This window comes from Glycine max, chromosome 4 (genome assembly GCF_000004515.6).
Source record: "Glycine max cultivar Williams 82 chromosome 4, Glycine_max_v4.0, whole genome shotgun sequence".
NCBI classification, from domain to species: domain Eukaryota; kingdom Viridiplantae; phylum Streptophyta; class Magnoliopsida; order Fabales; family Fabaceae; genus Glycine; species Glycine max.
Window position 1 is genome coordinate 4,139,716 of NC_016091.4, and position 14,149 is coordinate 4,153,864.

The window sequence follows — 14,149 nt, forward strand, 5'->3', positions numbered from 1 at the left end:
CCTATTTTTAATTAAATTAACAAATATTGAAAAGCTTGTTTTACTAGTTCGTCACACAAATCCAAGAGACTTTTTCTTTACCAAATTATATTAAAATTAACTAAAACGCGGCTAATGAATTCAAATTCATATATACTCACTTATTAAAGGTATGAAGATCAAAGTTGCTGCCCAAGACAAAATATGGGGATGGATTAATAATGCCTTAGCAAAGTTCTTCTCACAATCATCCCTACTCATCACTCTTCTTAAACCATATACATTAGAAAATAAAATTGAACAAAACATCGATTTAATTCTAAACAAGTTAGAACTTGATATTGAGAAAAATACGAATTTAACTTTTAACATTACACAAGAAAATTCGTTCTATAAAGTTAGTAGTTCTCAATACATCTAGAAATTATACAAAGTAGCTATTGCTAAATGATACACCATGCTAATTAGACGCATATGTGATATATTTAAACACCTTAAGCACAGTTTCTATTTTGAATGTGCCAGGCACAGGAAATGACACTGTCGGATTATTGAAGCCATAGTCCATAAGGCTCTTTACAACATCTTCAGGCTCTATCCCACTAGTATTCTACCAAAGAAATAGCTTATAATTAAGCTAAAAATGAGTGTATGTTTAGTTCTGTGTTGTAAAATTACTTTTGAGAAAAAAACCATTTTGTCAACAAATTAAGACTCTTAAAATATTTTTGTGGTAGAATTCATTTTAAGTTCTTGGATTATTTTTTTTAAGTTTTATAGTGTCACATAAAATGTAAGAATTTTTTTTTCTCTAGTAGTAGATATCATTTTGAGTTCTTAGTCGCTTTTGTGAATCTCACATAATAAATTTCACATAAGTATATTTTATGAATTAATTAGAAAGAAAGACATTAAAAAATCATTAATTTTTTAAAAAAGAACCGTTCTTGAGAGTTTTTCCATCCGCTAGTCATTGACCTCCATTATCATGAATAATCTTGCATATCTCATCAATACCTTCTTCGTAAACACCACGGGTAGAAGGATATGTTACCTATAATATAAATCAAAACCACCACAAATGAATATTTAAAAAAATGGCCAATTTGGAAACACCCCTCCCTTCCAAATTCCCAGGTTATCCAAATAGTGCAAGTAAAATTCCAATATAGGAAGCAAGTTGTACCATAAGTGCAGATAAGTTGTCCTGAGTGTTTTCCCCAACTCTTCAATATTGACACTGGCAGGATTTGTACCATGTGCTGAGACAGGTATAATGCAGACATTGTGATGGTGGTCTCCTCTTGCCTATAGTGTGTCCAATTGCCAAAAGAAGTAAGCAGCACAGAAATTCCAGAATATATATAAAAGGCGGGTAGGGGAAAGCATTTCACCTGCTTTAGATATGAAGGAATAGGTAAACACACAAAAAACACAAAATTAAGGTAACCTTTTATTGGTTGAATAGCAACATAAAAGGTTAAAATTAAATAACAACCGAAAAACTTCTTTATCTAAAGTAAATCAGACGAAACTATGAATAACGTGTGCACTTAAAAAATCAATAGAAGCCACACTACCCGAGTAACTAACATGCATTGTCCCCAAAAGGCAAACATGTACATAATAATGACTAAAATCACCATACCAAGTGATATGCGTGAATAATCATCAGTCCAACATATTCTCCAGATGCACCAGCATTAGGTTGCAAAGAGAAGAAGTCAAACCCAGTGATTGTACACAACATTTTACCCAAATTTTCGAACATTTCCTGATACCAGATTTGCTTGTTTCGACACCAAAAAATATCTATCCCATATTTTCCTGAATAAAAAGCACTTTTATTATATTTAATCTTGTACATACCTGATAACCTTGAGCCTGTTCAGTTGGTGCAAAAGGGTGAATGTTAGCAAAGCTAGGCCATGTCAAAGGCATCATTTCAGTTGCATTCAGCTTCGGAATCATACTGTGGCACAATGAAAGATCTTTTGACTGTAGCCCATGAATGTACCTGAGCAGCTCATGCTCAGTGTGGTACCTATTTAAGGGCAAATTGAATTCAGTAAGGTACCACAGTATAATCACGTGAATTCAACTTATGTGCAAAGGGATATACGTGTTGAAGATTGGGTGTGTCAGATAAGGAGTCTTCCTAATTAGTCCAGAGGAAGTGCAGTCTGAACTTCTGGTGCAAGAGATTCAGCTGTGAAGGAGACCTGCATACGAATTAATTAATGTTTTAGATGGCCTTTTAGTAATGAGTAATGACATAATTGACAATTGTGAACATGGTATATGTAAAAAATCTTACAGGTTTGCCTTCGGAAAAAAACATTGAAAAGATTATCAACATCCTCCCAGGTGGTTGTTTCATCGAACGCAATAGTGATCTAAAAAGCAACCAAGCTCCATATTCCAAAGACAAGAAAACATACTCAGCTGATATGATGCAACAAAAAGCAACACTCACAATGTTCACATCAACAACCTGCAAATTTATTTCACTCTTGCGAGCAGCATCAGCAATTGCATGGGCATTGGCAGTCTTAGTTTTCAGTGTGAAAGAATGGATGGTCCTGAACTTCCACGGTTCCAAGTTTCTTCAGTCCCTGGGCAAACACCCCAGCTAGACCATGAACCCGTTGGGCAATGTTTTCAAGTCCTTCAGGTTCATGCATCCTCATCTAATAATTAATGCATGACATCATATTATTGTTATAATTTTGTGGATATATTAAGAGGCATGGTGCTCACATTGCCTAGTTGAGCATTGTATTCATTGTTTGTATTTCAAATTGTTTCAAAGACTTAATTTCGAAGTGGCTAGTAAGAGATAACTTGCATTGTTGGGAGTTATAAGGTGGTATGGTGGTTGGAGGGACCGCACAACGATTGGAGCGATAAGGAGATTTTGGATTCAAATCTCCCACTAAAAAAAGAGACAAGGGCTTGCATGTGGGTCTCGGAGCACTATTATAGTAATAAATCCACCGATCGATTTGCTCCTTTTGCGATAATGGGATAAAAAAAAATTGTATTGTGATTTAAGTTTTATTAGATCCACAAAAATATGGAGCTATATATGGAATTATGCTTTACTGGTTTTGACATAAGTTCTTTGGGACGATCCAATTCTTCTATGATTACCTGACCTGGTCTTAAATTTTATCTTTTTCGTCTACGTTCTTCTAGTTAGAAAAAAGTTAAATTCAATAGTACGAACTACGAAGGTCTAAAATATAAATTCAAAGTGAAAGTCAGCAATCTCCACGCTTGAAGAGGATAGCAGGTTAATGACAAAGAGAGAGAGAAAAAAAAACGGATATGAATTGAAATATTGAACAAGGCAGCAATTACAAACTATATAGGGGAGGGACATCAGGCCCAAATAGCGAGGGAAGACATCAATCCAGCCCCAATGAAAAGCATGCAGTAAGACAGTATCTGCAGCCTAAAGTTACAACTCATCCTCTTGCTAAGAAAATCCGCAGCTATCAAATCTACCAAAGCCATATACACCAAAATCCCCGACGACGAGGAATCCAAGATACCTTGGGTGATGAGTGCACCTGGGCTGTAAGGGTTATACCCGGAAGAAATAGCCGTTCCAATCCCGACACCCAAGGGTGTAGTCAGTGCAAAAAACCAAGCCATTATAGTTGCTGACGAGGCTTTAAACTGCGCTTGGGAAATGCACCCTCCAAGCGCAAACCCTTCAAAAAACTGATGAAACGATAGCGCCGCAATTAAAGGCCTTATGTACAAGGACTTTGCGAAACTCCTAAAGACAACCCAGTTATAACCGAATGTGATACAATCCCAAGCTCCAACACCTGCACATACACCCGTTATGTTATCTCCACTACACTATGCACAATACTTTATTTATCATTCCCAAAATATGAAGCTGTAATAAATTTGTCAATAAAAGAAAAAAAATAAAATTAGTTCAAAAAAAATAATAAATTAGTCTATAACACAAATTTAGAGACTAAATTTAAAATTTTCAATTTTTAACCATTTCACTCATTCATGCATGTATTTGACTACTTATCATTAATTTAGTTAAATTAGTTACCTGAGAAACGACGACGTGTCGAACGTCAGTTTCTTCTCCTTCTTCGATGTGGGAGTGGGAGTGGGAGTGTTCCTTGACGTCGCCAGTGCCATGACATGCATTATTGCCATGAGGATGGTTATGTCTATGATGTGCAGCATGTGCATGCATCCCCACGATGTGCATTCCACCGCTTTCTTCTTCCCCAAACACCTTCCCATTCCCGCCGGGTTCGGATGACCCGACCCGTGCTTGTTCTTCGGAGGAGGCCTGCTTGCGCTCGTAGTATTGCGTTCCCACGAAATCGAGGAGGAGCGTGAAGAGCGCGGCCTACATGGCGAAGAACCCCGTGAAGGGAAACTTGGACCACGGGAACGAAGGCAGGCACGGGTGCTGGAGCGCCTCGGTGGCGTCGGAGAGCATGTGGACGAATCCGGTGGCGAGAATGACGCCTGCGGCGAAGGCCTTGGCCGCGACGAAGAGGTTGCCGTCGGTGCGGAGGTGTTTTCGGACGAGCGGGATGGCGATCCCGGCCATGCCGGCGAGGAGAATGGAGGCGATGGCGAAGAACTTGAGAAGCAATGCGGCCGATTCATCTCGGCATAGCTCCAACTCGGCGCCTCCGCAGCTTGAGTTGGTCATCGATTCCCGAAGGTTCTGGAAGAAGGACGAGGAATTTTCTAAAAGCAGCGTCTCAAGAGTTTAGAAAATAATCATCGTTGGAGCAAATAAAAGAAGAAGAATCGTCATGGAAAGTGCGTGGGGGGTATAAAGAGAGAAGAACAGAGTGTCTACATTCTTGCATCACCTCTCTATATATTAACAACATTAACCTCATGCCTTTCGTTTTTTTATTCTGCCTACACTTAATAATGCAAAGCCTACTTCACTTAAATATCATTATATTTTATTCTAATGTGTAAGAATGTTTTATTTTTTATTTGATTCTTCTCTTTCACTTTATTTTTTATCTTTTAAAAATTTTAATTTGGTCCTTTTCTCAGTTTAATTTTTTTAAAATTTTATTTAATCATTTATCTTATTTTTTATTCAACTTCATCTCTTATTTTTTTTAAAGTTTAATCATTCAGTCTATCTAAGATCGAAATTATTAATCGTTTTAAAATAATTTTTCTTTCAATTTTCTTTTCTTTTCCTCCACTTCATTTTTAATAAAAAAAAGTTCATTCCTAATAATTAATAATATCAATTTTAAATCGATCTAAAGAATAAATTTTAAAAAATAAAATAAATTCATAGATAACATAATTTTATATATCTTAATAAAAAAATATTTCTTTAACCAATATTTTAAGAAAAGTTAGTATAGTATTTGTCTTTCTTAAATTTAACTAGGACTTTCTTAATTTAACACAGGTTAGTTTGATACAAACCACTAAGTTCCGGACTTCCACTCCCCATGATATCATTATGACAATCCCACCTTCCTTGTTTGACTGTTTCTACTCTATTCAATTATAAATTCATCTAACTAAAGTTAGTATCATAATAATAAAGTAGTACCTCCTGTCCTATACGTACAAAACAAATGACCAATTTATCAAAATCAATAAAAATTATTAATTTAATTATTATTACTATAAATTTATAATTTATTTCAAAGTTATCTTTAAGATTAAATATTACACGCCAATGATAACACTCAAAATCCAATGGCACTGATGTAGATTTTATAGAACTAATGATTAACTTTTTGTATCAACATTATTTTTTAAAATGTCAATTTTCCCCCATAAAATTTGGCCTAAAACCATCCATAATCTTATTCAAAATTTTGATTTCCCACCAAATTTTTTTAAAAAAATGCTAACTGGTGTTTTAGTAAAGAATAAAGTATAGTATAATTTTTCTATATAAAAAATACAGTAGAGTTTTTTTTATTGAAAAATATAATAATTTCCCCTAATTTTCAATGTAGCTCTTTAATAAAAAAATATTTATTAATTTCTTAATTATTATCTCAAAATACTGTTTAACAAGACTCTATATTAAATCTTTTTTCCTTTTTAAGAACACTTTGTCATAAGTCAAACTTTGAGAGGTCAAATACCATAAATAAGCATGTGTAGTACTGGGACGGCAGAGATTAATGGTTCAATGTGAAAAAACTCTAAATGCATGCTTGGCTCCGTATCTTCTCTCTCCAATTTACACACTTGAAGTGAATTTTGAAAGCTACCAAGAATAGTTTTGGATGAAATTCTGAATCACATTGTTATAAGAAACACAAATTGTTATTATTAGAACAAAAAAGAGAAGAAATCTTATATGAAAAAAAAAATTAACCTCTCACAATGTTATCATCGCTTGGTCATTGAGTTTTAAATTATATTCAAACAAACAATACCAAAAAATTCTGCATCCTGCCCATATCATGTGCATTTGTTGTATGTGTCCAAGAATTTTACGATAAGGGATTGTCTACTTGTCTTCAACCCTCATTTGTACACCAAGTGATCAGCCCCTACAATATCCTTAGAAATAAAATAAAGTTACCTAATAATAGGCATTTTTCCCTTAAAGAAAAACTAATCACTAAAATTAAATGATTCGCTAAGATGAATTTGGGATAACTACCATTTTGGAGACATCAATATCCATTTCTAGTAGCAGGAGAAAGTCACATCCTCGAGTTTAATTGAATAAAAAAGATTTAATTATATTTTTAACCGATCAAATTAGAAAGTATTTTTTTATCTTTCAAATAAAAATTTATAATTTTAGTTCGTCAAATTAGCACAATGTTTTTTTTAGTCCTCTCTACCTAATTTTTTACTGTATGAATGTACAATTTATAACAAATTTTCACCAAAAAAGGACTAAAAATATTTTGTAAATTTAAGAGGATTAAAAATATGTTTAAGCCAAGAAAAAGTTGCAATTTCAATATTCTTTGCTTGAGTGCTTGTAAACTCGAACACTTTGTAACATTACCATACACTAAAATACTTCAGAGAACAAAATAAAATTTTGATGGAATTTTGTTTTTGTATTCACAAAATAAAAGAGTTTACAAACATGATAGAATTGTTTGAAAAATGAAATATTTTTAATAACATGTCCAGTAAATAAATATTGTATTTAATGAATATATGGCAAAAATAAAATGAGAAAACTATTATTAAATGAGACTTTGATAATAAAATAAAAAATAAACATATTAGAAAAAAAATTCTCTTTTAGAATTTGTTAATAAAAGTTAAAAATAGTATGAATATAAAAATTAAAAATTGATTAATTTTTCTTTATTTTTGCTATATATAAAACAAGAAAAAAAAGTTTAGAATCTATTGAATTCCTATCTTCAAATAGTTCAAAGACCTAATTAAAAAATAAATACAAGTTTAGGAACTCAATTGAAAAAAAAAAGTTCAAGAACCTGAAGATTAATTTAACCTTAAAAAATAGTTATAAATACTAAAACAAACATTTAATATTTTGTTAGAATTAAAAACATTTAATATTTCTATCATCCGTAACAAATCCTAAAATCCAAAAGCAGGAGTATACCGCATTGGACACAAGTCACAACAGTTTATTTCTTTTTTGGATACCTTTCTTTGCTGTGTTTAGGTATGGTTATGTGGCTGAATGAAACTTACATCATCATCATTATGATATAATGAAGCAAAGGTCAAGCAGCAACGCCTGAATGATAGGAAGAGTTTATGTACAATTTAAAAAATGAAAATACTTGTCAATGGAAGAAAAGATTAGGCCGTTGCAGCAGCTTGTTCTTCAACAACCTGTGATGTTGGGAGAAGGGTGCAAACGAGGTTGCGATCACCGTACACATTATCAATACGTCCTGATACAACCCAGCAACATTTTACATTTATTAGTCTATTTAATTGTCAAACACAACTATTCAAGCCGAAAATGCACCAAGTGAGAATTAGAATGACTACTATTAATATGCCACACTTTAATGACATTTAGAATAATTCCTATCCCCTCAGAGAAGGGAAAGTTTTGAGAATTAAATTAAAGTAAAAAGTTCCACACCAACTTTAGAGAATAGCCTTACAATAGTGGATAATGTGGTAGGTTAATTATGATTTATGAAAAGGATCATCATGTCATACCTGTGGAAGGCCAGAACTTAGAAACACGAAGCCAGGAAGCTGGGAAGGCAGCATATTCTCGAGAGTATGGTTTTGTCCATGCATCTCCCATGAGCACTGATGGTGGATGAGGGGCACACTGCATAACATTTTAGATAATCACTCAAACTAGATCGAAATTGTAAATAAAAATATGAATCCAGTGGTACAAGTATAACACCGCTCAATTATAAAGTAGTCATCTGTTTCTTATTATATCATGTTAATAGAGAAGAATACCAAAGAGACAAAACAACAAACTCATATAGTCTCACATACCTTTAGAACATTGTTGTTAATGTCGGCCTTTCCTTTCTCAATCTCAGCAATTTCTTGTCGAATGGAAATAAGAGCATCACAAAACCTGTCTAGCTCGGCCTGCAATGATGTTTAGTTGAATTAAAGAAAATTTTACATGATAGAAAGTACAAAGAAAAGAGGTCACTCGATTCCAGATTGTAATCATACCTTGCTTTCACTTTCAGTTGGCTCAATCATGAGTGTGCCAGGCACAGGAAATGACATTGTCGGACTATGGAAACCATAGTCCATAAGGCGCTTTGCAACATCTTCAGGCTCTATCCCAGCAGTATTCTACCATAGAGATAGCTTACAATTAAGCAGAATATGAATAATCCTGATTGGTTGAAAAAAAAACTGCAATGATCAGTTGGACCTACCTTAAAGCCTCTTAAGTCAATAATGAATTCATGAGCAACTGTTCCATTGACCCCACGGAAAAGAACAGGGTAATGATTCTGTAAAACTTAGAAGTATAAGTAAAGTTGCAAGGTAAAGAAACACAAGCAATCAATCTATGACGTTGCACAAACCTCCAATCGTTTTGCCATATAGTTTGCATTCAAAATGGCTGTTTTTGATGCTTCGGTGAGTCCTTTAGAACCCATCATGGCTATGTAAGAGTATGAGATAGGCAATATCAGTGCTGAGCCCCATGGTGCAGCAGAAATGGTACCAAGTGGTTGTGACTTGCCAGGGGCAGGAATGCCACCAGTGGGAACCTTCAAATATGGTAACAGATTATTAATTATAAAGGAAACAAAGATATTATTATACAAGAACATTATTGTTACTGCTAGGGATCTCAAGCATATGTGTGTGGCGGAGAGAAAACAATGTCATCCAGTTTCAAGGATATTACAGATAAATTTTTCAGTGAGAAAAATGTTATTTCTAATTAGTGTGCAACTAAAAAATGTATGCATGCCATATAGATAATATGACACATAACAAAAATTATTACCACTGGATGTGATGGTAAAAATGGTGCCAAGTGTTTCTTTACTCCAATAGGACCCATGCCAGGGCCACCTCCTCCATGAGGGATGCAAAATGTCTTATGGAGATTCAGATGGCAAACATCTGCTCCAATCCAACCTGGGCTTGTAAGTCCTACCTGTAAATATTAACCTCGTTTGAAAATTAGGCCCAAAATGATATACTGTAATACAGAACAGCAACAACAAAAGCACCAGTTTGTATGGTTCCTAGTTTTGCATGGCAATATGATTGAAGATTTACATAGGATATAAAGACGTGAATTCATGAGAAACAAACCTGTGCATTCATGTTAGCACCATCCATATATACTTGACCTCCATTATCATGAATAATCTTGCATATCTCATCAATACCTTCTTCATAAACACCATGGGTTGAAGGATATGTTACCTATAATTTAAATCAAAACCACCACAACAAATGAATATTTAAAAAAAAGAAAAAAATTAGCCAAGTTGGAAACACCCCTTTCCTCCAAATTCCCAGGTTATCCAAATAATGCTAGTAAAATTAGAATATAGGAAGCAACGCAAGTTGTACCATGAGAGCAGCTAGGTTGTCCTTATGTGTTTCAGCAGCCTTCCTCAACTCATCAATATTGATGTTTCCCTTGGCATCAGTTCCAACAGATACAATTTTCATTGCACACATAGCAGCACTGGCAGGATTTGTACCATGTGCTGAGACAGGTATAATGCAGACATTGCGATGGTGGTCTCCTCTTGCCTATAGTTTGTCCAATTGCCCAAAGAAGTAAGCATCACAAAAATTTCAGAGTATATATTATCAAATGCAGTAATGTAGGGGAAAGCATTGCATGCAGAAAGAGTGAAACACACAAAACACAGAATTGAGATAGTCTGTTACTGGTTGAACAGCAAAGTAAAATTCATAATAATGACTGAAGTCACCATACCAAATGATATGCACGAATAACCATCAGTCCAGCATATTCTCCGGCAGCACCAGCATTAGGTTGCAAAGAGAAGGAATCAAACCCAGTGATTGTACACAGCAATTTACCCAAATTTTCGAACATTTCCTGATACCAGATTTGCTTGTTTAGACACCAAAAAATATTTATCCCACATTTTCCTGTATAAAAGGCACTTTTATTAAATTTAGCCATGTACATACCTGATAACCTTGAGCCTGTTCAATCGGTGCAAAAGGGTGAATGTTAGCAAAGCTAGGCCATGTCACAGGCATCATTTCAGTTGTAGCGTTCAGCTTCATTGTACAAGATCCTAGCGGGATCATACTGTGGCACAATGAAAGATCTTTTGATTGTAGCCTATGAATGTACCTGAGAAGCTCATGCTCAGTGTGGTACCTATTTAAGAGCAAATGGAATTCAGGTAAGCTTCCACAGTATAATCACGCAATTGAACTTATGGGCACAGGGATATACGTGTTAAAGATAGGGTGTGTCAGATAAGGACTCTTTCTAGTAAGTCCAGAAGGAAGTGCAGTCTGAACTTCTGGTGCAAGAGATGCAGCTGTGAAGGAGACCTGCATACGAATTAATTGATGTTTTAGATGACCTTGTGATAATGAGCAATGATATAATTGACAATATGGTACATGTAACAAGTCTTACAGGCTTGCCATTAGAAAAAACTTTGAAAAGATTATCAACATCCTCCAAGGTGGTTGTTTCATCAAAGGCAACAGTGATCTGAAAAGCAACCAAGCTCCATAATCCAAAGACATGAAAACAAATGCAACAAAAAACCAACACTCACAGTGTTCCCATCAACAACCCGCAAATTGATTTCATTCTTGCAAGCAGCATCAGCAATTGCATGGGCATTGGCAGTCCTAATTTTCACAGTGTCAAAGAATGGATGGTCCTGAACTTCCACGGTTCCAAGTTTCTTTAATCCCTGAGCAAACACCCCAGCAAGACCATGAACCCGTTGGGCAATGGTTTTAAGTCCTTCAGGTCCATGATATACAGCATACATAGCAGCCATGTTTGCAAGCAGTGCCTAATCAGAAACAACAATGATCAAACACAAAATCAACCAACTCAAACAAGACCAAAACATGGCTCCAGGAACACACTAACACAAGGACTAGTCTATTCCCAACAGACTATTCATACAAATATGAATTAAAAAAAAAATATTAGAAGTGAAAATTTAGAATTGAAAAATCTTGAGCAGTTTTTGGCACACCACAAGTCACCCCAATGATAAAATAAAACTAAGAGTTATTATAAACATAAACACACTTTCTCTTCTATGTTTCAACTCCATTTTCTTCCTATTAACTTTTTCCTTTCCTATCACATTACTTATTACATTTAACATTTTTTCTTTTGTGTTCTTTTTCCTTTTCATGTTTCTCTTTTTACCACCAAAATCCATCCCAAAATGGGATGGAAGTTGAGTAATGTCTAAAAACTAAAACACCCTTATAAATATCTCTTCTCACTTTCTCTTTTAAAATTTCTTTTTCCTTCCTTCCTTCCCTCCCATTACACCCAAAAAAGGGGTGTTGGTTTATATTTTTCCAAACTATAATTTGATTAGACCAAATCAGGATCAAAGAACAAAGTTGTTATGGTACCTGAGCAGTGCAAATGTTGCTAGTGGCCTTGTCCCTCCGGATATGCTGCTCCCTAGTTTGCATGGCCATTCTCAAAGCCGGCTTTCCAGAAGAATCAACACTGACCCCAATGATCCTCCCAGGCATCATCCTCTTATACTCTTGCGATGTGGCGAGGAATGCGGCGTGTGGACCCCCATACCCCATCGGAACCCCAAACCTCTGAGCAGAGCCAACAACAATATCCACCCCCATTTCCCCAGGAGGCTTCAGCACAGTCAGAGCCAACAAATCAGTCCCCATAACAACCTTCACTCCATGCGCATGAGCCTCCTCTACAAACTCTCCATAGTCCAAAATCTCACCCTCAGTCCCCGGGTACTGAACAAGAACCCCACAAACATCACCGGATTTATAGTCCACATCCTTAACATCCGCAGTAACAACCTTAATACCAAAACCAGACGCTCTGGTTATGCAAACATCAACAGTTTGAGGGTGACAGTTACTGGCAATGATAAAAGTCTTTCTTTTTCCCTTGTGGATGTTGTTACACATTGACATTGCTTCAGCGGCCGCAGTTCCTTCGTCGAGCAAGGAAGCGTTGGACATTGGAAGCGCGGTGAGATCTGAGATCATGGTTTGGAAATTCATGAGGGACTCGAGACGGCCCTGAGATATCTCGGCCTGGTAAGGAGTGTACTGAGTGTACCAGGCGGGGTTCTCCATGATGTTCCGCAGGATCACGGGCGGCACGTGCGTGTTGTAGTACCCCATCCCGATGTACGACTTGAAGCACTTGTTCTTCGACGCCAAGCTGTTCATGTGCGACGACATTTCCGACTCCGTTAGCCCCTCGTTGAAGACGCTGAACGACATGTCGTTCAGACGGATTGATTTCGGGACGGTGGCGTCGATGAGGGAGTCCAGGCTGTCGAAGCCGCATGTCTGGGCCATCTTGCTTTGTTCCTCCGAGGTGGCCGAGTTGTGGCGCCGTGGGAATGTGTCGCTCGGCTTGAGCGCATCCAGTGAAATGAATCGAGATGGGACATTATGTGAGAGTTTTCGGTTGTTTCCGATCGGGTTCTCTGGTTTGGGTAATGAAAAGGAATGGGAAATAGATGAAAGAGAACGCGAATGGGAATTAACCTTGGCCGAGGAAATTAGCCTCTTGAGAATCGCCTTGTTTGCTAGCCTCCGGGCACGTTCCATGAATGCGAATGTGGAAAAAGAAAAGAGTGGGGTGTGGAGGAGAGTGTAAATAAATAAGGTTGGAGAGATCTGGTGGTTGGTGAGTGCGGGCGCACCTACGAAGGAAAAGAACGTGATGTCACACTGTCACTGTCTTGAAAAAACCTATGTGCGCGCGTAGGTTGGAGCTGTATGGATCGAAATACGATTTCCTTTGCATTCAAAGGTAAAATTTGGAATAGGAAGTGTTGTGATGTGTGGTTTGGTGCGAGATTAGTAAGTTGACGGAGTTAGAAGAGGGATTTAATTTGATTAGTGAATGGTGGGTGAGAATGAGACAGGACGCAGAAGCAGGCTATAAGAACATTGGGAGATCTTGATTCTTGGTTCAGACAGTATTTATGTTTTCTTGGATGCGTTATGTATGGAGAATCCTGACCGTGACATTATTTTAAGTTTGAATTTTATGAATGAAAAAAATCTAATTAAAAAAAAAAAGAAATACATTAAAGGTGATCAATCGAGTTTTTCAATAGATATTAATCATCGGTGAAATCAAGAATACTCCATATCAATAATATGATAACAAAAAAAAATATCAAAATTAGTTATACAAGGATTCATTATTTTTTTTATTCATAAGAAGTCATTAAATTGAATTGTGAGGGTGTGCTGACTATGTGTGATAGAACTTGTGAGGAAGCTCATGGAAAGAAGGGAGGTTTTTATTTATTTATTTTTTTATCAATAAATATTGATTTGTTAATTTTATTAAAAATATTAGTGAGAGAACTTTTAATGTGCGACTTTTTCCTTCACCCTTAAATCTATCTTCCTAATCATTAAGTCAACTTTATATCTTCAAGGAGGGAGGGTAAGGAGGCGCATGGTAAAGAGTTATGAAGGATAAGTGGGGGGTGTTTCAAAGGAAGGAGAG

At 36.0% G+C, this 14,149-nt stretch overlaps 1 protein-coding gene and 1 pseudogene across 1 annotated transcript; both read right to left on the reverse strand.

Moving 5' to 3' along the window:
* Nucleotides 1–3,315: 3,315 nt before the first annotated feature.
* LOC100778652 (zinc transporter 4, chloroplastic-like) lies at nucleotides 3,316–4,816 on the reverse strand (annotated as a pseudogene).
* Nucleotides 4,817–7,577: 2,761 nt separating this feature from the next.
* LOC100795673 (glycine dehydrogenase (decarboxylating), mitochondrial) lies at nucleotides 7,578–13,601 on the reverse strand. Its single transcript, XM_003523595.5, has 15 exons — nucleotides 12,043–13,601; nucleotides 11,214–11,459; nucleotides 11,069–11,146; nucleotides 10,880–10,980; nucleotides 10,606–10,801; nucleotides 10,385–10,510; nucleotides 10,009–10,194; nucleotides 9,745–9,858; nucleotides 9,431–9,583; nucleotides 9,000–9,188; nucleotides 8,847–8,924; nucleotides 8,635–8,760; nucleotides 8,446–8,544; nucleotides 8,149–8,266; nucleotides 7,578–7,871 (listed from the first exon to the last, which is right to left on the reverse strand). Exons 1-15 carry the CDS (start codon nucleotides 13,231–13,233, stop codon nucleotides 7,777–7,779), a joined length of 3,096 nt encoding a protein of 1,031 aa, XP_003523643.1. The 5' UTR covers nucleotides 13,234–13,601; the 3' UTR covers nucleotides 7,578–7,776.
* Nucleotides 13,602–14,149: the final 548 nt, after the last annotated feature.